The sequence below is a fragment of the Orbicella faveolata genome, unplaced genomic scaffold (genome assembly GCF_042242905.1).
Source record: "Orbicella faveolata isolate gen_17 unplaced genomic scaffold, um_ofav_v1 contig_48, whole genome shotgun sequence".
Taxonomy (NCBI): Eukaryota; Metazoa; Cnidaria; class Anthozoa; order Scleractinia; family Merulinidae; genus Orbicella; species Orbicella faveolata.
Window position 1 is genome coordinate 320,926 of NW_028301578.1, and position 22,401 is coordinate 343,326.

Below are 22,401 nucleotides of genomic sequence, written 5' to 3' on the forward strand. Positions count from 1 at the left end.
TCCCCAGGACCACCTGCCCCTCTCAGCCGAGGAGGCCTTGGCGCGAGAAAAAAGTGCCTTTAGAGACACATGATTTAATTAGCTAGATTGTTGGACCAATGAAGAACACAAGACTAAATCCGTTCGAGCACATTAGCTATAAACAAGGATAATTTTTAGTAAAACATGTTCGTGGTAAGTGAATCAGTGTCACTTCCGGTCAGATTTTCTTCTCTATATACTTATATTTAAGAGGTCACTTAAGTCGGTTGTTCTACCCATAACCGGCGTCACGTCAGCAAATTCAGTTCAGACATATAGTTTTACTTTACTATCCTTACATTACCAGGTAATTCCGTGACAATCTCTCACTGAAATGCTTGTCACACGTTCAGTTTTCTTGTCTAACTTCTGACGTCACCAAATGATATTTAATAAGTATTCATTTCAGTTTCCAGTTCATTCCTTCCGCGCTCTGAAGAGACGATGTGCGATACTTTTAAAAGAGAATTTCGTTGTAGAAATTTGTGGACTGATGCTTCAAATGTAGCTGACTTTACTTCGTCTACGGTGAGTCAATATAAAGTACATTTAATGGCTGGTGATTATAAATAGTTTAAACCCCTGGATGAAGCTTTATTCCCTGAGTCAGAATTCGAAGCCAGTTGAAACCAAAACATCAGGGATGCGCGCTCACACTGAATAAGACAGTTATTTCCCCATAATTTAACAGGCTGGTAAAAATTTCCATAAAAGTTTACATACAACTTGACAACTTAACATGAAAACAGATTCGACACTCCTAACTGCCAGCAGTCACAGTAGCTTTGAATATCAATTATCAACATGGTCTTGACTTCATTGTGTTTACCTACTTTTAGTTTCGAACTGAACCCATGTAATCCCATTCGCGAGGAACTTCCGCTACTGAAGTGCCTTTAATAGCCAAATGACGCGGGTCATCTTTGTTTCTCAGCATTAGTGATAATTCTTCGTAAGGAGATGTAGAACTACGATTTGTGTTATATTCGAGAGGGTCACCGGGTCATGGTGATTCAGTTCTAAATGACAGCGAGTTAGATCCGCTGGGGGAGGAGAAAAGGTGAGTCTCCGCTCTAGAAAGCTTGCAACTACATGTAGTCCCTGAACTCTTCTTTCCTCGCTTTATAAAGGTTGTAACTAGGCGGACGAAAAGAGAGTGCAATCGCTACCCCAACCCCCTCCCCTAAACCGGGGAAACCATGTATGACACCACAGCCAGCCCAAGCTTTCTCTATGAACCACACGAGCAACACAATATGGCATCGAATTATAAGGGTTTATATGGGATTTTCTACAAGATATCCATGGAGGTAGTTAAAAGTGAAAATTCTCAATAAAAATGGCTCGCCTTATTCCATACGTGTGTTGCTTGCTCCTGGTGTGGTTATTTTACCGATTGAACTTGATTTAAGCGACTTTTTTGAATTCCGGTTTCCCCTTTATAAAGAGAGAATTTTCACTTTTAACCACCTCCATGGATGTCTCGTAGAAAATCCCATATAAACCCTTATAATTCGATGCCATATTGTGTTGCTCGTGTGGTTCATAGAGAGAGCTTGGGCTGCCTGTGATGATACTCAATATTTTGAAGCCCGCGCGCCCAGTGGCCAACCAGACCAACTTAAAAAAGGTTAACCTAGAAGCCCATATCTGCTACGAACTACCGGCCAAAACAGCATCTCATTAGTAACCATCTCCATTCTCTCCAGTTCGTGTAATTCATGAAGGAAAAAAAACTCTTTTTTTGTACTTACCTACTCAATAGAGTTCAAATCAGTCTCTCAAATGACGAATAGTACACGCGTGAACTACGCCATCTATAGTATAGACAGTATATCTACTTGTTATTGGTTAGTCTTTTTAGGTTAGGGTTAATTTTTCAAGATTGTTTCGGAGTTTCCCAGCGTTCCTGTTTTAGTACACGTTCATCAAAATCAGCGTGACAATGTGTCTTGCTAGCTAAATCTTTTGAACTCGTCATTTGAACAAGCAACACTCTAGCTTCAACACAACATTCTGATTGGCTCGCTTTGAGCTTTTGCTCGCACGTTATCCTGCATGGACTCTCACCTGTGTTCAGCCCATACACACGAGCGGGGAACGCGAAGAGTTTAGGGACTAGGGTAATTTGCAGCCAGAATTACTTTTTTTGCCGTGAGTAGGAGCTGGTCGTTGAAAACATAAGTGCGCTTGTGACTGGAAATTCTACATTTCATTGACCACCATATGACGTCGCGTCTTCATGAGGATAACAATATTATAAAGCCATTAACGACTGGGCCACACTACCAAGTGCTTTAAAGAAACTGATGCCGAAAACTATTTTTAAATACAAACTGAAACAGTTTTTATTGAGCCATTTTAACCTTAGTTAGTAGTATTTTAATTCTTGTTTTAGTTTTTAATCTTAGTTAGCTTACCGCATAGGTTTGTCCTTTTTATTGTATTTTAGATTTTAATGTATTTTAAAGGTTTAACATTTATTTTCTCAGAGGACCCTCCTGAAAACCACCTTATGGTGATTGGAGGCCTCCTCTTAAAATATTATTTAGAGGAAATCTAGGACCGAAGTAAGGGAGGAATTGGTTTTTGTTTGCTGTAAAAATTTAACTTGGCTGAACAAACCTCAACTTTGGGTTTAGCTGCTGTTAAAAGTAACACGTTCAGCTCAGTCAAACCATCTGCTGACGGTCTGTCGCTGCCCACATCAGCAATTAGGGTTTGTTCAACTGTGCTCCATCATTTTTCCATTTCTGACTAAATTCGTATCGACCCCTCGAAAGAAGCGATAAATGATATGGTTGTTAGCCATTTTCGAACAAAATCCAAAAGTAGCAACTTAACAAGCTGACCCAAAACTCATGTAAGACCCTTGAGATTTTGAAAACTTGCCAAAGTTACTTTTTGTTCGCTTTAAGTGTTTGCCGACGTGTGACTATGTTCTTTTCTCTCAGTGGTTATCTGACGGCGCCTTCACAATTTACCGAGTGATCCTGGCACTTTACACTACTGCTTACACAGTGGTCGGCGTGATTAAAAGACAAGAACAAGGCGTGAAATGGCTTATCTTCCTCACTAACTGGAGCTACACGTTTGTCAATTTGCACTTTATTGTCAGTGCAGTTATCGTTACACACTATTACTACAACAATAGAAGCAGTATCAAAACAAGCGAAGAAGAAGAAGAAGAAGAAGAAGAAGAAGAAGAAGAAGAAGAAGAAGAAGAAGAAGAAGAGGAAGAAGATAACGTGAGAATTCGTCCCTATGTCATGATCAATTCTCGTCCTCCATTAGCCTGCAAAACCTCGTGGGTAATCTACGATATTGCCGCCAACATCGCTTTTCCAGTGACCGTGATGTACTGGACCCAAGTGTATGTGCCTGGTCATGCCTATGACAGCGTAACCTTCAATGCGCATGCTTTAAACTCGGTAGTTATTGTCCTCGATACCATGATTAGCTGTATCCGGGTCAAACTGTTGCACATTATTTACCCAATCATATTCATTTCCGTTTACATGATATTCTCGTTGATCTACTGGGCTTGTGGAGGGACGGATCCGTATGACCATCCTTACATCTACTCCGCTCTTGATTACGGCGGTCATCCAATTAGAGCCGCAGTAACTGTCTGCTTATTTCTTTGTGTTGGTAATGTGCTGTCACAGTTGCTTCTTTTTGGATTGTATCAATTACGCTTGTGGTTGAAACAGTTTTGTCGCTGTACGACGTTAACGGCCATCTAGGAGAAAGAACAATCTTTGGCTTCAATCTTTACAAGTCTCGTTCCTAGACTTCGCGCGTTTTTGGTCAATGGTGACAAAACCGTTCAAAGAACCGTTCGACATACGTACGTAGGAAAAGATAGTGCTGCCAATTTGTACAATCTATTACAACTTTCAATGCATAAACATTACAAAATATATTCTATGCCACATAATTGGCAAGAACTTGATTAGGGCTTGCCACAAGTTGCTCGAGATTTCCCAAAAAGTTGCCCGAAATTTCTCAAAAACTTGCTCAAAAGTTGCTCCAAAAAAAGTAAAAGTTACTTTTTGTAACGAAAGTTGCTCAAAAGTTGCTAAAAAAAGCAAAAGCTCTTTTTGTTTTTCTCTTCTTTTATTTGGTCTGATGCAAAATTATGTTATCTGTACAACAAAAGTAACATTTTAAAGCATTTTTGTGCAATTTTGCGTTGTAACCAGCGTCACTAAATAAATTTTTTCACAATACGTATGAGTAAATACTACGCATCAATATCAATATAAGAATATTGATCTTGTAAAAATTCTATTATGAGCCAATAAAATTGTCGGAGGATCTGAATGACCTTCGTCATCTGAAACACTCGAATCAGTGGAGTGTGAATCTTCGTCCGCCATTTTGCATTTTCTTTGACCTAGCAGCCCGGCTGCATGCATCTTTCGCTGATCTGCCCCAGGGAGGAGGAACTGCTCCTTTTTCACAGGACATTCACAAATTGTCTCCTGAAACATTGTAAAATATGGAAGCATGGTCAATTAAAAGCTGCTCCGATATCTAGAAAACTAGAAATTGCTCAGAATGCAAAAACTTGCTCGAAACAAAAAAAGTTGCTCGAAATACGAAACGTTGACAAAAAGTTGCCGAGCAACTTGTGGCAAGCCCTAAACTTGATCTCTTCAAAACAGGAATAGCACGGCTCAATTGTATGAGGAAGACTTCAGAACATTGTAGACGACAATGTAGAATTCATTTGATTTAAGACACAAAAGCGTGCTATCGGTAAAGAGCCTTTTGTGTATATTTCTTATATTTTAGTTCTTTTTCTCTTTTTTAATCTTTAATCCAGAGATCATGTTGACACTAATCCTGGCGTAATGTAGAGCGCCCGTCACGTAATCCTAGACGAGACATGCGCAAAATTCTGTGTGAAAGACTAATAGACTACTAATGACTGGTGATGTAGAAGTTATATTTCTCTTCTGGCCTTGACCCATTTTTCTGCTTAACGAAAAGAAAATCTTCCAGTTTCCAGTTTCTTCTAGTTAAATTATCCACAAAGCAGTATACACCCTCAAGAGAAGGGGTTGGGATGAGGTGGGGAGGTGGGGGTGGGGGGGGGGGGGGCAACTTAAGGCAACTTGGAAGGCTAAGAAACGTGAGGCGCTATTCCCATGCGTGGAAAATACATACCTTGTTATTCTTTGTTATTTTTTTTTATTCTTTGTCATGTGTTACCGTGTGATATATACCCTGTGTTACCTTGATGTACCTTGTGCTACCTTGTGATTTGCGATGCCTTGTCATGTTTTTTCATGTTTTCACTCGTGAGTGAGAGAGAATTCGAGAATGAGAATCACTGATTTATGGTACCGAATCCCTCGTCTTCAAGATGGCGGCACCTCGGTGACGGCAATCAAGCCAGAATCTTACTGGATCTTACTAAAATACCATCAATGAGCACAGACATAACAAAGCGGGGAGCTCGAGGAGACGGCTTCGAATAATCGCCTAGCAACGGACACTTGAGCCCTCGTGACTTCAACTCGTGACTCTTGCGTGAAATGGCGTAATAATTAGTACAACAGAATAACATGCTGCAATGTGCTTGGAGGAATTTCGTCTCCGTAATTTCAGGCTGACTTATCCAAATGGCAAAGATTTTGCTGTATCTCCGGTGAGTGATTTGTTATTAGTGATCCTTGTGATCGGAGTCAAGAAACTTCCTGAGAAACTCTGACAAAATCTGTTCGGTTTTTGGCGAAACAAGGCCCCGCTTCAGGTCAAATTACCGCAAAATTTGAACCTGTTAAATTCAGTTTGTGAACTTCAAGGCAAACACGGATTTGCTGTTCGCTATTTTCATGTTTTTCTTTTGAGCTTTCGTCAAGGGATCATGTTGTCTACTGAAGGAAATTATTGTCCGTTGTATTTGTCGGCGATTATTTCTTTACTAACCGTGAACGAGTTGTCGTAATTTAGAGTTATGTTATTGACGGAAAAGACGGTGATGCAGTTTTTTTTTTATACGGCAACGACTGAACTGGGGCCCTGAATGTTTAAACGGGTGCAGTATATTAATTAGTTTTCGTTTCGTTTGCCGGTGTCACGCATGCTGGTGGCACACGCAAGTTGTAAAATGAGTGAGTCACGCAATCCTTTCACGTCGCGCAGACGCCACAGTTTGAGCACAATCAGGATTTCGGCAAGGGTAATGATTTAAAAAATAATAATAATAAATAGCCTTGCTTTGTCAAACTATATGGATTCCAGTTCAATAGTGGGGAAGGCTTTGTTATATTTTTAGTTCCATGCCTGCTTCTGAACTTACACCTCCTTATGGTGACCTATTGTGAAATGTTCTTTTCATTCACAGTTGTTTAGTTTAAAAATCTTAAAAGACAGAAACAAGAGGTCTCTCATAGTGATTTAAGTTTGATATTTATATAGATTTTTACTAGTATAAGGTATGCTTAGGATAACTATTTGCATATAATACTTAGCTAATTTATGAGCATCATTTATTCAACCCTAATCAGGGGAGTAGCCAGGATTTTTCAAAGGGGGGGGGGGGGGGGGGTCACACACTGTGTCAAAATGAGGGTACTCATGAATTGTGATGTCATTTTTGCCACCTGTTGTAGGTTGTTTGCTTAAAGAAGGCTTACAAAAGGGAGGTCACGGGCACCCCAGGACCCCTTAGCTACGCCCCTGCTAATACAATGGCACGAGGCTAGGCGTTTGACCCCCAAGGTATCAGGCTGAAGAGAGTTCAACCTCGTTCCCAGGGTCTTTCTCCTTTGTCTCCTTTGTCTGACAAGATAGGAAAAGGAGAGAGCCTCGGATCGAACTTCTGAGGGATTACTTACAGCAAATCCAACAAGCCATTAGACTGTTTTCAGCTCGTTTCTCTCTTGAAATTAATCTTTGCCGAAACGTTCATACTGCATCTTTTGCGAATGAGCTCATAAGGGATTAATGATGTTGACTCAACAAACTTTCAGTGGATGAAAGAAGGACAGCAAATGGTCTAGCTAGTGACATCATCACCCTCCCAATTTCAGAATAAATGCATTTTTGTTTCCGGGGGAGCCTGTTCCTCTTAGGCCCCATTTATATGGTCTTGGTTACCTGAGACAACCCTCCCCCCAAGTTACCCTAGCTGAGGGAACTTTTCACCTATTTCTTTGCAAAATTCAACCAACCGTTTACAAGAGGACGCAAACATGTCTCGGGGGGCGAGACAACTCGAGTGGTCTTGCCTTGGCTGGTAGGGTAACTCTGGCAGGCAGGACAACTTTTCTTCATAAAAACACTTTGGCTCACTTAAGCGAGACAATTGTCCGTGTGGCGAGTGTCACGGAATGTCTAGATTTAGGATTTAAAGCAGAAATTTGTATCAAAGAAGTGAAAATTAGCTCCACAAAAGCCACTTTGATTGAATCATAGTTGATAAAGGAGAATGGTTATGAAGCCTGGCCAACATCAAAGGAGCAAACAAAGATGCCAAGATTTATGTTGGAAGGTCCATGACCATGCACAATCTTTTGTTTTTCGCTTATACACTATGCATGAGTTATGTAATCAAAACATTTCTGTTGCTTAGTTCCTCAGTCAGTAGTAAACAACTACTGTGTTTTGTGCATGGTCAAGGCCAAAAAAGAGAGCAAAGACATACAGCAAAGAACTTTGTCAAGTTCCATAACCATTCCCCTCTATTAAATATGATTGAACAACCGAGGAAAACTCAAAGAAAGAGGGGTATTTGCACATTTGATCATTCAATAACGGTTATGAATAATCATGCGGGGTCAATTTTGACTCGGACCACAAAGACACTGTTTTCACATATGAATGCTTGATAAAGTTGCCTCAGGGGGAGGGTTTTCTCAGGTACCCAAGACCATACAACTGGGGCCTTAGCCACTGGGGCCCTGAGATGAGAAGAAAGTGGCTTTGGAGACACATTATTTCATATGGTTGTATTCTTGGACTAGAGTTCTCTCTTATTCTCTGGTTTCTATTCCCCAAAAACTTGGCTGGTCGATATCTGACTAAAACCGTTCCGTGACAGCGCCTACTAACCGTCACAAAATTTGAAACAGGCTTTTATGCTTACAAAGAGACTTTTCAGTGAAGTCCTCCATAACAAAGCTTATTATATGGCTAGCTCTGTGAGCGGGCAAGATGAATCAAATCCTGCGCTGTGATTGGCTACCCGAGCGGGCAGGATGGAGCTATCTTGCCTGCTCGGGTCTACCCACTGTGTCCCGCCAGAAAAATTTCCCTGAAAGCCATATAATAAATCCTGTATTGACCAAGCTTGTTCGGTTAAGATGGCTGGATATTGGCTTCATTCTTTTTTTGTGAGTTTATGGACCTCGACTCCATCTCGGTCCATAAACACGCAAAAAAAGAACTTGGTCAATATCCAGCCATCTTGACCTCACACTTGGTCAATAACCCATACATAGTAGTACCACATTCGGCCAAAAGTTTACTTCTGTCTAACATTCCCTTTGTTTGGTGCTGTGTACATGTAACCGAACAATTTTTGGTTTAAGATCAACCAGTGGATAGTTTTGGGAATGAAACAAGCAGTGAATTAGTGAATCTTAGTCCAAGAATCTAGCCAATCAAATCATTTGTTACTAGAACCCCTCATGCCAAGACCCTGCCAGCTAAAAGGGACTAGTAGCTCTGGGACAGAGAATGAGGATTAGAGCCCAAACTACGCAGTCACACTCAGACTTGACGCAGTCGCTATTTACTTGATTTGGGGGAAGAGTTCAGAGCAGATAAACGTAATAAGCATGCGCAAGTTTTGGCTGTGCGCCAGGCTCCCAGTTTGAAAAAATGGCTTGAATTTTGTTGATCGGGTAAACAAAAAAAGTTACGAACTCTATATGCTTTCCCAATTTTCCAAAATTTCCCGGTAAACAGCAACATTTTAACATCAGTGATAGAAAGCTGGTGTACTGTTTTCGTGGGAAATTTATTAATTAAAACAATTAATTTCGGTGTGAAGACACATTTTATCCACAGACACTCTTTACATGTTGCATCCAAATAAGCAAACCACTGAAATATATAAGCAAGAGAGGTTTTCAGCAGGCAAGGGGAGCCTTGTTTTGTTAACAGTGAAATGCCAAAAAAATCAACCGAATGACGTCCTCCTGTCCGCCGTTCTTTCCACCATTGCAGGACCATTCTACATTATTACCTGAGCCCGCAAGCAGGGCTAGGGGTGCGCAGAAACGCAGTACGTTTTTCCGCTCTGAAGGGGAAGAGAAGATTGAATACTTGGACTCGCGCGCCACTCGATCCAGGCCGCTCTCTCTTGGAAACAATCCAATCTGACCCATAAATAGCGACTGGGTACGAGTATAGGTCACACTCCATACCTTACCCTCATGCGCAAATCTCCTGAAAGACATGAGGTTCTCATGTCTTTCAGGAGACTTGCGCGCGAGGACAAGGTATAGAGACTGATTGAAAGTAGGGAAGAGGAGAGGCTCAGAGAACAAGGGACTTTTCCATTTACATAAAAAACCGGAAATGTCGAGGAATTCCGATTCTTTGGGAATATATTCTGCTTGACGTTTCTCCGAAGAACACGCTTTGTTAATTGTGGTGCGAAATTCTGCATAGTCTTGAAAGGCGAAAGGCCTGTAACTAGTGCAAAAGATGCAAAACGATAAACCGAACTGTTTATTGTAGGGTCTGTTGTAGGAGCCAGTGGTCACCCTACCATGCAAAAGCTACGCAATTCACGTACATATTGGGTTTCTTGTGGGCGTTTCATTGCTCAAAACAACAGAAACGTTCCGGTTTGAAAATTGCAGTTCCATTTGTTTTTGGAGTCAAACGGGAGGCGGGAATTTTTGGTTGAATAAAAAGCAGTCTGATTTTCTGGAAACTTTCCAAGGAAATTTCCCTACCATTTACTTTCGTTGCATTGTTTATGTTTACACTGCTCCCCATTCCACTCACGGTGCTTTGTCGTGCCCGGAGGCCGTGCTCCTTTTGGTCAACACCAGTAATCGCGACCTCTGGGCCGGTCCAACACCGGAAGTCCGCGATTCTCGGACTTCACATCAAATCTGACAAATCTGATTGGTTGAGAATATGAAACGAATACTCTGCGCCTGCTCACAAAATCCGGTCAGGGAAGAGGTCGCGATTCTTGCTGCTGACCAAAAGGAGCGCGGCCTCTGGCGACGAGAATATTCACGGTGCCCGTTGTATTTGGTCATCGCGCCGGCGTAGACTAGTCTGCAAGTGCTCTCACCAGTGTTTAACTCGAATTTTTCTTATTTCTGCAGTGGCTTCCTCTGCCATTCGTAATAGGGTATCGATTGCTATTTACCATTTACTGTTGCGGCTGGATAGTTTACAGCATCGTCTCTGCAAGCACTTGGAAATGGTTAATTTATCTGACAGACTGGACTTTCCTATGCGTGACCTCTTACTTTGTTTGCAGCTCTGTGATATCTATCGTGTACTTGGTAGATTGCCGTGGCAACGGAACGAATTTTGAGCAAGGTCGAGAACGCGCTCCAGACGAGAGAGCATCACCAGTGAGACACACCGCACCCGGACAATCACGGAAATCCCTTGAGGGCTTATTAGAGGAACAGTACTATGATGCTTGTGAGGATACTGATCAAATTGCAGCCTTAGAACGAGCGCAAAATGCGGTGCGAGAAAATGCTGATTTTTCAACACGCGTACCCCACGCGGACTATTCTCAAACTTTGTGCCACAAAGTTACATGGTTTTTCTACATAATTGCTTCTAATAATTCTTTTATGGTGACGATAGTGTATTGGAGCTTTTTGTATAACGGCTTCAAGATCGGAGAGGCCGATGTATCTTTCCACCTGTTAAATTCGGTTTTCATGCTAACAGAAACCTGTTTAAGTGCCGTTCCTGTGCGGCTTTTGCATTTAGTTTATGCAGAGCTGTATGGAGTTCTATACTTGATCTTTACAGTGGTGTACTGGCTGAGTGGAGGCACTAATACCAATGGTGATAGCTTTATTTATCCAATTGTTGACTACAAGACTAAGCCTTATGACGCTGCTGGCCTTATTATCATGTATGCGCTGGTCGGTCTTCCAACGTGTCAATTGATCAATTTCGGATTGTTTAAATTGCGCTCCTATTTACACAGCTTGAGGAGCAGTAGATAAAGATTATAGTAGATAAAGACGATGGTTTTTATTTTTTTTTTTTAATTTCTTTTTTAATAGTTTTTATTGATTTTCAAAATGAGGTAACAAATAACAAATTACATTTGTCAAAATATATAGACAACAACAGCAACAACCACTCGCAAAACAAAATAAATAAATAAATATAAGTGAAATCAAAAGAAAATGCGATACTACTGAGTAAATGCGTAAGGAGCTTGTTTTTCTACCTGGCAATATGAAGCTCGATATTGTATACACGCCTTGTTCTAGCTATAAAGCCTTTTTTACAGTATGGTTTATGGGTGAAAACGGAAGCGGATTTATTTGTTTCACAAGATGGTAGGAGGGTGTTGAGTAAATGGTGGAAGCCTGCGAACAGGCTCCCGACGAGGACGGAAAGTGAACAGAAAACGAGCGCGAAACTGACAAATTCGGAGAGCGAAGCGATCGGGCTGGAGCAAGGTGTTTTTTCCGCGCACGCCGGGAGCCTTTTTGCAGGCTAAAATGGTGGCGGCTGGATAAAAAAGCGAAACCCGAGGATATTTTCCTAAGCCCTTCGGCCTGACTATTCACCGAAAAAATCTCTTTATTAAATGGAATCAGAATCGAAGGAACCGTACATAGGGTGTTTATTTTGCAACAAATCATGGGCTTAATAAACATTAGGCTTCTATCGATATACTAAAATTCACCTTGAGAGCAAGACGTAGACGACACAAAAAGGAGACGGGGTAGCGAGAGCGAGAGACCTCAGGCAAGATAATTTATGATAATGAAGACGACGACGACGACGATGATGATAATGATGATGACGATGATGATGACGATGACGATGACGATGACGATGACGATGACGATGATGATGATGACGATGACGATGATGATGATGACGATGACGATGACGATGACGATGACGATGACGATGACTGACGATGACGATGACGATGACGATGATGATGATGATGTTGATGATGATGACGATGACGACGACGATGACGATGACGATGATGACGATGACGATGACGATGACGATGATGATGACGATGATGACGATGACGATGACGATGATGATAACGATGACGACGATGATGATGATGATGATGACGATGACGATGACGATGATGATGATGATGATGTAGGTGCTGAATGTTACAGTTAATTACGATTTGGGGAAGCAAAATTCGTCTTACATAATAAAATGTACCAGTCAATTCGAAACTTAACATTCCGACCAGAGCGATTCAACCCCCGGGTATTTGGCATCTTATATAAATTTTCGTTTGGTTTAATTCCATTTCCTTTGGCCAAATGCCGTACCGTAGGGTAGTAATGAGGCGATCAAATGTCCCTTACCTCTGGACCACGGGACATAGATGGCAGAAAATGGGTAATGGAGAGAATCAAATTCACTCACGAACACTCACTTTGGACTTCCACCATGTCCCAAATATTGTTTATGTATACCATTTAAAAATTCACCCTGAGACACACCACAAAGCCTTTGAAGGCCGTTATTTTCAAGCCACGGCGTTGCAAAGAAACGATGTTGTCGGTTGATGACTTCTGAACTTGACCATGGCTTCAAGGTAAACGAATTCCTTCTACCCTCTAATAGTGTCAAATGCCCACCGCAATCAACCACAAATGTCAACTGTCCCACCCCACAAGAAATTTATTTTGTCATTCGGGGCCTCGGAGGATGCCTTGATGTCTCTCCTTGATCGATACTCATACTTGACTCACCGTTTTAAAACCAGACGTTTATTTGACAGTTCTTCTATCTGACAATCAACCATAAAAGTCAACGTAAAGAAACAATAAAAAAAAACGTGCAGGGGACTTGACCCCGAAAAAAAAAAATCCCGTACAGGCAGTGGACGTTATAAAAAAAGAAAAAAAAATCTTGCAAGCAGAAAAAGTCCCACCCCCTATCACTGGTCAATGGTCCGTCCCAAATATTTGATTACTACTAGTCTATTGTTTATACTTGTGCCAAGCGCGAGGAAGGTGTGATTTTTTCTTTTTGTATTTCACAGCAACAAATTAAAGGGTCTCAACAGTGTTTGCTTTGTTCAAGTTAACCATTTATTACTTTCTAAATCGTATGAAGAAACTTCCGCCGATCTACTTTTTGGTCGGGGCGAATCGACTTTTGGTCGGGGGGAACGACTTTTGGTGGGGGCGAATCGACTTTGAGTCGGGGTGAAACGACCTTGATTTGGGCGAAACGAATTTGAGTTGGGGCGAAACGACTTGGGGCGAAACGGACTTGAGGCGAAACGACCGTAATTCGTTCTTTCGTTTTGAAACTTTCCTTGCGACGTTCAAAGAGGTAAACTTACGTTTCTAATAAAGTGACAAAACTTTTTCTGTAACTTTTTTTCACCACAAAGGCTCTCAGGCGTTGGAAAGGGTAATGTGACAAGGAAACTTCCCAAACTCTGTAGATTTCATGGCATCTAATAACATTTATACAGTTTTTCATGTGTTTGGTTGTTTCAAGTCTCAAGTTAGGTGACGCTGTTTACTTATTCGAAGTAGTTTCGTGGAATATCAGAACCGAAAAAAAAAAACCACGATCATTGCTTGCAACAGAATAAGACCATACTATTGCGTGACAATGTTATAATTAAATTGGCTCTTGTTATGAATGAATCAGAAAAATTATCCAGAATTAACAACAATCTGCCGTTTACCGTTAGCTACTAGTACTATTACAGACTGCATGATGTTTAGCTGTCTTGTTGGGAACAGTTACGTGTAGTTCCAATAAACAAAGTCATTGATCGATTCAGTTGAAATCAAACATTGATAAAAGTAGGCTTGATATCACATTTCCTAAGGCAAAACAAATTCTTAAATTGTTTTCTATTTCAATTTTCATCGTAACCAAACAAAGTTGTTGGATTAGCACTATTACCAAGTGCTGCTACCTCCAGGGGTTTTTAATTCACCAAAAAAAATAACTCTTGCACGCGTTGCGTGCCTATGTTTTATTCAAGGCCACTGTATGAGGCCGAGCATTTGAAGTTACGCTTACAACAAATCCAACAAGCAATTAGACTACTTTCAGCCCGTTTTTATCTTGAAATTAATCTGGCTCCTGCCGAAACGTTCATACCGCATCGTTCGCGAACACGCTCAAAGCAATACGATATCGGCTCAACTGCGCAGAAGGCTTGATGTTACCTCGACGACCGAGAGTTGACTGGTGTTGAAAACTTCAATTCACCTCTTGGTCGTTTCCATGTTTACTGGTTTCATTCACCTCAGGGATGAAGTAAACAGGACTGAGTTAGTTAATTTCTTACTTTCTCAGGTGAACCTTACTCAACCTGACGTTGGAAAAAAATTATCGCGTGACGATCAAATGGTGAACACGCTCGGTATGAGGGTAAAATTTCCGGTTAGGGTTTGTGACGTCAGAAGTCCTTTGAGCACCAAACAAAAGGACTATATTTGTTTGTAATCACTATGGTTGTTGTTTTTCCCATAAAGGTCAATTAGTTAACGCCCAAAACGTGACTTTTATGCTACTCGCCGGGGACAACACCGACGAGCAAAGTTGGCCGCAATGTGCCGCGAAGAGTTTCATTTGTCCCAGGCCAGTTTGCAGCATTCTGACGCTAAAGATTTCGTTCGATCGCCGGTGAGTTTTCAAAGGTTTAAAATATATAAAGGTTTTAAAAAGCGATAATCGTAACTATATTTATGCGCATTAATCATACAGGTGTATGTGTCAACTGTGTATGTTGACTGTGACCTTTTGCTCGTCTGCTGAGGTGTTTAATCTTAAAGTTTACGTTGAATCTCGTCGCAGTTCAAGGTGAGACGATGAGAAGAACATATTTACGAGCACAGTTCCCGTCAACACGGCATAGGTCGTCATAGTTGTGTTATCCGTCATGCTAAGTGGGTCACCGAATGATAATTCCTGATTTTCATGTTTTGAACAAAAAAGCGAAACAAAACAAACCATCTTATTCTTATTGTACTACAGTTTAATCATCGCTTAAACGTTATTTGACATTTAACAAATCGATGTCAGTTTTTCATGCGTCTGTCGTGTTATTGATCATTAATGCACCTATCAATGGTTTGCCCCAGGATGGGGGAGGGGGGGGGGGGGGCAACCCCAGGGGAATTTGAAATTTTCAGGTCTTCAAATGTCAATTTCCCTACCTCTGGGTCTCCATTGAGAGTCAAATTCCCACCCCTGGGGATCACAGATCCTCTACAGTAATGTCAACAAACTCAGTTACTCACAACACTTTATTGCAAGGAACTTAGTGACTCTATTCACATAGTATTTACAGCACAAAATGTGCACTGCCAGAACATGTCATCATCAAGTGGGGTTATTGCACACACTTGGTGATACCATTTATCACAGGCATCACAATGTATCCACTCTACAGTTTCAGCTTCATCACCCTCTGCTGGGTCTTCTTGCTTACAGTAGCCACAAAGTAAAGTTACTCTTTGGTCCGCTAGTTATTCAGCTTGTGTGGTATATACTAAAACAATTATTCACCTCAGTGTCGGTGAAAGTGGTGGCTTGGTAAATATCCACCACTATTCACCTCCACTTTGGTGAAATAATTGTTAATTATTTTGTATTAAATTCAATAGTTCAAAGTTGCAATCCATTATATGTCATCCAACTGATGTTAGTTGCTGTAATATGACAGCTGGTGTGTAATTAAGCAAAGATATTCCGGAATTCCAAGGCTATTTCATATTTTAAAATAATATGATTTTTTGATCTATTGTTGTGTTAAAAACTTGTTGCAGAGCACCTAGTGAAATCATGCTAAGTAGGATGAAATGTTCTGTGCAAATATTTCTTTCAAAATCCAACAGGAAGAAACACTATGTGTTACAAAACTTCAAGATAGATAACGGATGGGTGTTAAAAACAACAATTTTTACTTTAAAAGCATCAAGATAATCCTTACCTTCCATTCTGCCATTGTGAAAAGCACAGCAAAAATGCGGGAAGCTCATCCAAATGACTTCTGGGCTTTTTCCAAGATGGCCGCTCGCTCCCAGGCCCTCTCCACTTCCCAAGATGGCGACAGAGTCAAATTTCCCACCCAGGGGGATCGCTGTAGACGTCAAAATCCCTACCCAGGTAGAGCCTTACAAAGTCAAATTCCCATGGGTTGCCCGCCCGCCCCCCCGCCCCCCCCATCCTGGGGCAAACCATTGATAGGTGCCTAAGACAGACGCATTAAAAACTGACGTCAATTTGTTTTAAATTACGATAACAAATTGTCAAATATGTCTGCTCTCGCATAAATTATAAATTCACATGTCTGTCCCCTTATTGACAATGAAAATTAGCCAATAAGCGTGTGAGAATTTCTGCAGCTATGGTAAAAAGTGTATTGATAACAGATAGCCAGTAACAGTTGATACCAATTGATATGAATTGAAAAGTTGTTGTAAGAACTGATTGTTATGAATGAATTCTGGCATTGATGGTTATATTATATCCTGCAAGTGAACTGATTTTTTTTCGTTTTAACACCCCTTCCTTCCTGTAATGGCCACCTCTCTACAACTGCCACTATCCTCTGTCCCCAAGTGGTCATTGTGTAGAGGTTTGACTGTACTCTATTAATTGAGTCCATATCAGCATCTAGGCTAATTTGTCCTGTTTGGTTGTAAATCAAAGATTGACATTTACTATTAAGTTAATTATCTAAATTATTTCCCTGACTAGAAGTGTGACTTCTGGCCAAAAAGATCTCAGTGATGCCCTTGACAAGAAACCAGATACTTGCAACAATTTCATTTTGAAAACAACTGGAGCATTGATTACTGCATTAATACAATCAATTAACATTTCAGACCCTGTTCTTCCAGACAGGGTGTTAAGCTTACATTTTTTTGAGTGTTAGTACAAGCCGCTAGGGGAGGGAGGTTTGGGGGGCATGGCCCAGGAAGCTTTCATTTTTAGGGGCCAGTCAGAATTCTCCTTTTCATCACAGACCAGTTCGGCATTACAAGCCTGCAAATGATTTTGTCTATAAGCAGGCCATTTGTCAGGCCAAGGACAAGTTTTGACATGACAAAAAGCCAGTCTAGTCGGACAAAAATTTTTTTGTCATCAGAAATTAAAAATGAGACATTTTGTTATTTCAGTGTAGACCCTTTGCCAAAATGTGTTTTTTCGTGGATTATGAAACACAAGTATTTGATCACACACGTATTCCGTATTTTCCCACATATCAAGTTCCCCACGACGTCTAAGAAAAACCACCGGAAAAGTGATGAAATGATCTCCCACGTGGACAGCTTGTCAGTATGAAAACTCAAAATAACATTCAGACACTTGAAAATTGGCTTACATGAATTCTTCGACTTTTAAACTTTGTGTAATTAGATGAAATTGGAATACTACAAAGCGTGACTAATTTGTACATTTGCGCTTTTCACAAAAATGTGTCTGTGGTATGGAAACTTTGTTTGAACCATAGACATAAAAAAAACTATACAGAGCTATAAAACTGATTTTTGATCACACAGACTAGAAAAGCATTTAGTTGCATTTTGGAGTGATTGCATTCAGATAAACGATTCGTGAGAATTTGGGTGGTGTATACAATTTAGATAATAGTTTAATTGGGTCAAATTACAACTGAAAAGTTATTTCACAACACTTGCACAAATTTCCAGTTAACACATTTTTCATTGTAGCAAAAATGTCCGGTCAGGGTGTCCGACCAGGCTAAGCTTTTACCTGTCAAAACCTCAAATTTACTGGACAGTTGTCTGATGACTGACTGTTATTTGCAGGCTTGGCGTTATAATTACCTTTATTATATGGCCAGCTCCATGAGCGGGCAAGATGAATCAAATCCTGCACTGTGATTGGCTACCGGAGTGGGCAAGATCGAGCTATCTTGCCCGCTCGGGACTACCCGCCCTGTCCCACAAGAAAAATTTCCCTGAAAGCCATATAATAAATCCTTTACTGACCAATGCAAGCTTGTTCGATCAAGATGGCTGGATATATATTGGCCTTGTTCTCTTTTTGCGTGCTTATGGACCTTGACTCCGTCTCGGTCCATAAACATGCAAAAAAAGAACTTGGCCAATATCCAGCCATCTTGACCTCACACTTGGTCAATAACCCATACTTATTTACTTCAGGCTAATAAGTTGACAAGTAAACAAGTAACTGTTTCAGTTACCCGCTGATGCAGCCCAGCAGTTTCGTCAGAAACTAATGATGCAACCTCATACTGGAATAGCATATGGGTTGTTTACCATTTACTTGGAAAACCGGTTGGTCGGCAGTTGTAGTAAATGGGACTTGTCAAATCTTGACTAGAAATTTCAACCACTTCTTCCCGGAAGATAGGAACTTATAGGGCGAGCATGGAACTAGTAAAAAATAGCAAATGGAATGCACATTTGCCATTTGGAAATTCTGTTTGGGAACTTTTGTCTACCTTTTGAGAAATCCCATTTTCCCAAGAAAATTTCCGTTCAGGGAGACAAAATTAATCTTTCCATTTACATTCCATCCAAAATTTCTGGATTTTTTGGGTAAATGGTAAACAACCAAGAAAACAGACCTAATTGACCTCTTTGTTAATCATTTGCTAGACTGCTCACTAGACCAGGGTCAAATGGCTACATGGCTCTATTCAACTTAAAACTTGAAAAGGAAAGTGTGAAGCAAAGTAGTTAATTTGGAAGGCCAAATGTTTAAAGGGGCTGGAAACAGTTTCCAGCACTTTTCACTTGTTATACTTTGACAGATCAACACTATCACTGTTTATCAAGTGATGCTGTAATATGTTTATCACATAAATACCCAATCATTGATGAACAAGTTGTTGCCATCTTCATGGGATAATGGTTGCCATACTTTCTAATAATACAGAGGCAGATCCAGGATTTTTCTTAGGAGGGGTTGCACCACTAAGGAATCGTGTAACTGAGTGGTGAGGTAAACAAATTTTAAAAGCAAATATGAAGGAGTAGGCTTCATCTTAAGGGGGGGAGGGGGGGAGTGCACACCTCCTGCACCATTTCCCTAGATCTGCCCCTGTAATGCAGCCTGTTAAACTTTTAACTTTAAGTGCTGTTAATTCAAAAATTAAGCAAACAAACCCACCTTTTATTTAAAAATTGTGATTAGCTTTTAAGATACAACTTTGTAGAAAGTTAAAAAAAAATTCTGTAAGTAGGATTCAGACTTGTGAAAATTTAATAACAGTGATTACAGTCATACAAGCAATGGTTGTGCATTTGCAGTCAAACCAAGTGAAGTGTACCCCTCAAGATTACATTTATTTAGAGAATTGTTTTTTTGAATGCTGAACCCACTAGAGGTAATGAATTGATTATTCACATATTGAACCCGTTAGATGTTCCGAGAATACAGCTAATGCAATTCAATAGTAAAAAAATTGATTCATTATAATTGCAATCTTGAAACAACTAGCAGGTTCAATATTCAAATAATCAATTCATCACTGAAATCTTGAAACGGCTAGCCAGTTCAATATTCAAATAATCAATTCTCTGAGGGGTGCACTTCACTTGGTTTGACTGTAATAGACAATAACCTGACAATATACAAGTTGAATATTAAAATCAGTTGAAAATGATAACTAGTCATGAATGAAGTAGTGTATGGTGGCCCATGCCTACTATATGAAAAAACATAGAATCAGTCATACACTTATTTTTACTTATTTTTCCCCAAAACATAAACATTTTGCTTTATTGGTGAAAAATTTTTTTCTTTTTTTATTTGGGTTACCATTATTAGTTTTCTATAACAATATTATTGTATGAAAAACTATCAAAATCATGTTTTTCCTTTTTGTTTTTTTTTTTTAAAGAACAGAAAAAAGGAAGGCACGAACCTCTAATCCCTTGAATTTTTTTTAAGAAATGTGTTTTAAAATGCTGATCTCAATTTGATAATAAAAAGATGGGGTCACAGAGCTTGTTTTTCAGTCATAAGAAATAAGGGTGTTTCAATGGGTTCTACTGTTGCTATGATAACCATGACTTGTAGAATCAACCAATAAAGAGTAGTAGTATTGTTCCATCAAAGTGTAAATGATGGATTTTGTTTTGATGGAGTCTAATTTAATGATTTTATTTTGTTCCTCCAGTGGTTTCCAGCCGTTGTAGTGACAATATATCGGTTTATTATCGCTGGGTATTGCTTGGGTTGGATCATATACAGTGGTTTCCATCCGGCCAATGGTGATGAGAAATGGTTCATCTACTTGACCAATTGGGGCTTCACCTTTGTCACGCTGTACTACATCTGGGCTACAGTGGTCAGCCTTCTCCATCATTGTGGTGCGACAAACACCGTGGCTGGCATGCAAATGAAGGCTACCGGAAACCGAGACATTGACGCAGAGGGCGGAGAGGGCTTGGGTGCCAACGACTTTGAGGAACCACCAGTGAGCATGTCTTGGTATCACAAGGGCTTATGGGTAATCTTTAACATGGCCGCTAATTTCTCCATTTTGATTACTCTCTTGTACTGGACACTGATTTTTGGCGGGAAAACAAGCGGTCTGGATGTGACAACCCATTTGCTGAACTGTGTTTTCATGATAGGAGACCTGATGATCAGCACAACGCCTGTGAGAATTCTCCATGTTCTTTACGCTTTAATACTTGGTGTCTGTTACGTATTGTTGACCGTGATCTTTTGGGCAGCGGATGGCACCAATGCTCGCGGTGAACCTTACATTTACTCATACGTAGATTACAATGAAACCCCGGGTTTCTCAAGCGGTCTTATAATTGGGTTTGTATTTGTGGGTCAGCCTCTCTCTCAAGCCGTTCTGTTTGGTCTTTATAAACTACGGTGTTTCCTGGCCGAAAAATGTGGCAAGGACATATGACTTACACAAACATAGTAGGGAGTATAGAAAACCAGGGCGTCAACGGCGACCTAGCGCTAGACAGAAGGTTTAATGAGGAGAACGATGGCTGTTCACGTGCGTTATAATTCATGGTACATTTCTTTGCCGTCCTCTGCAAAACAACAACGTGAAATGACCAAATTCTGCGTTGACGTATGGAGAACGTGAACCACAACGGAAAATTTTTAAAATTTATATTTCGAATTTGACACTGTATTCCATATTCTTCATAATAAAAAAATAATTAGCGAACCACAATTTATATTTCGTAGACAGCATTTAGTTGGCCTATCGTTTTCAGAACTAGCTCCAGGTAAAAATAGAAAGATAGCATTCAATTTCAATTAGTTCAGTGGTTATTGTCATTATCATTTCTCCATTCACCTAGTCGAGAACTGGGCTGTTAGTTCACCGGTTAACATCTCTGAAATATGCAAAATTTGGTCATTTAAAGTTGTGAGTTGTTTTGGAGAGGATGGCAAAGAAAACTGCCGAGATTTATAACGCACGTGCGAAGCGATTGTACTGCTCATCAAACATTTTGTTCATCGGCGTACTGGTTGCTGTGATGGTTTGCTAAACCTCGGTTGTATTATGGCCCGTCTTCCGTATACAATGACGTCATAATTGACTTGTAATTTTTTAATGAGGATGTAAAGAAATATTTTAATCCATATGTAATTATTGGTATATAATGTCACATCATAGAGGGCTTATTTAATGTGCTGTTTTTTATGGGTGATAAAAAAGAGCATACATACATACATACATACATTTTATTTGTTATCAAATTAAAATTACAATTATAACATGCCCGCGGATAGCTGAGCTAATCTACATACCATATGTGGAACACATACCATATGTGGAACACATGCGAACAGCTAACAACAGACAAGTGCAATAAATATAGTATCTTCTGAGTATTGAATTGCATGTTTTTGCACATTACGTTTTAGACGAACTCAAGCTCTGCCCGCACTATGCCGGAGGAATTTGAAAACGGAGGTTTCACTCTGAAAACGCATCAAATGTTTTCCGTCCACACTGCGCCGGAGGAATTTAAAAACGCAACAGTCACCGGTCATTTTGGATTTGTGTTTGAGGAAACTCAGTCAGGGAAATCACACGACTATCGTGACGCCATCGTTTTCCAAAAGTTCCATTTTCAAAACTGTTTTCGAAAAGCTCCGTTTTGGTGACGGATTAGTTTGGACGGCAGGCCTAACCGTAGAAATAAAGCTGCGTTTTCAAACCTCCGGTGTAGTGCGAACAGAATCGAT

The 22,401-nt window shown here is 40.3% G+C and overlaps 3 protein-coding genes across 3 annotated transcripts; all 3 read left to right on the forward strand.

The window, feature by feature from the left end:
- The first annotated feature begins 57 nt into the window (after window positions 1-57).
- LOC110068943 (protein rolling stone-like) lies at window positions 58-5,037 on the forward strand. The gene is made up of 3 exons (XM_089281050.1): window positions 58-174; window positions 431-549; window positions 2,976-5,037. Exons 2-3 carry the CDS (start codon window positions 466-468, stop codon window positions 3,765-3,767), a joined length of 876 nt encoding a protein of 291 aa, XP_089137176.1. The 5' UTR covers window positions 58-174; window positions 431-465; the 3' UTR covers window positions 3,768-5,037.
- Window positions 5,038-5,126: 89 nt separating this feature from the next.
- Window positions 5,127-11,495, forward strand: LOC110068952 (uncharacterized). Its single transcript, XM_020776372.2, has 2 exons — window positions 5,127-5,680; window positions 10,329-11,495. The coding sequence occupies exons 1-2, from the start codon at window positions 5,606-5,608 to the stop codon at window positions 11,196-11,198; spliced, it is 945 nt and encodes a 314-aa protein (XP_020632031.2). The 5' UTR covers window positions 5,127-5,605; the 3' UTR covers window positions 11,199-11,495.
- A 2,715-nt stretch (window positions 11,496-14,210) lies between these two features.
- LOC110068950 (protein rolling stone-like) lies at window positions 14,211-22,044 on the forward strand. The gene is made up of 3 exons (XM_089281051.1): window positions 14,211-14,495; window positions 14,700-14,850; window positions 20,348-22,044. The coding sequence occupies exons 2-3, from the start codon at window positions 14,776-14,778 to the stop codon at window positions 21,095-21,097; spliced, it is 825 nt and encodes a 274-aa protein (XP_089137177.1). The 5' UTR covers window positions 14,211-14,495; window positions 14,700-14,775; the 3' UTR covers window positions 21,098-22,044.
- Window positions 22,045-22,401: the final 357 nt, after the last annotated feature.

Coding starts and splice junctions, on each gene's coding strand:
- LOC110068943 (XM_089281050.1), top strand. CDS start 466: ATGTGCGATACTTTTAAAAGAGAATTTCGTTGTAGAAATTTGTGGACT. Junction 550..2,975: donor CTGACTTTACTTCGTCTACG/GTGAGTCAATAT, acceptor CTTTTCTCTCAG/TGGTTATCTGACGGCGCCTT.
- LOC110068952 (XM_020776372.2), top strand. CDS start 5,606: ATGTGCTTGGAGGAATTTCGTCTCCGTAATTTCAGGCTGACTTATCCA. Junction 5,681..10,328: donor AAGATTTTGCTGTATCTCCG/GTGAGTGATTTG, acceptor TTATTTCTGCAG/TGGCTTCCTCTGCCATTCGT.
- LOC110068950 (XM_089281051.1), top strand. CDS start 14,776: ATGTGCCGCGAAGAGTTTCATTTGTCCCAGGCCAGTTTGCAGCATTCT. Junction 14,851..20,347: donor AAGATTTCGTTCGATCGCCG/GTGAGTTTTCAA, acceptor TTGTTCCTCCAG/TGGTTTCCAGCCGTTGTAGT.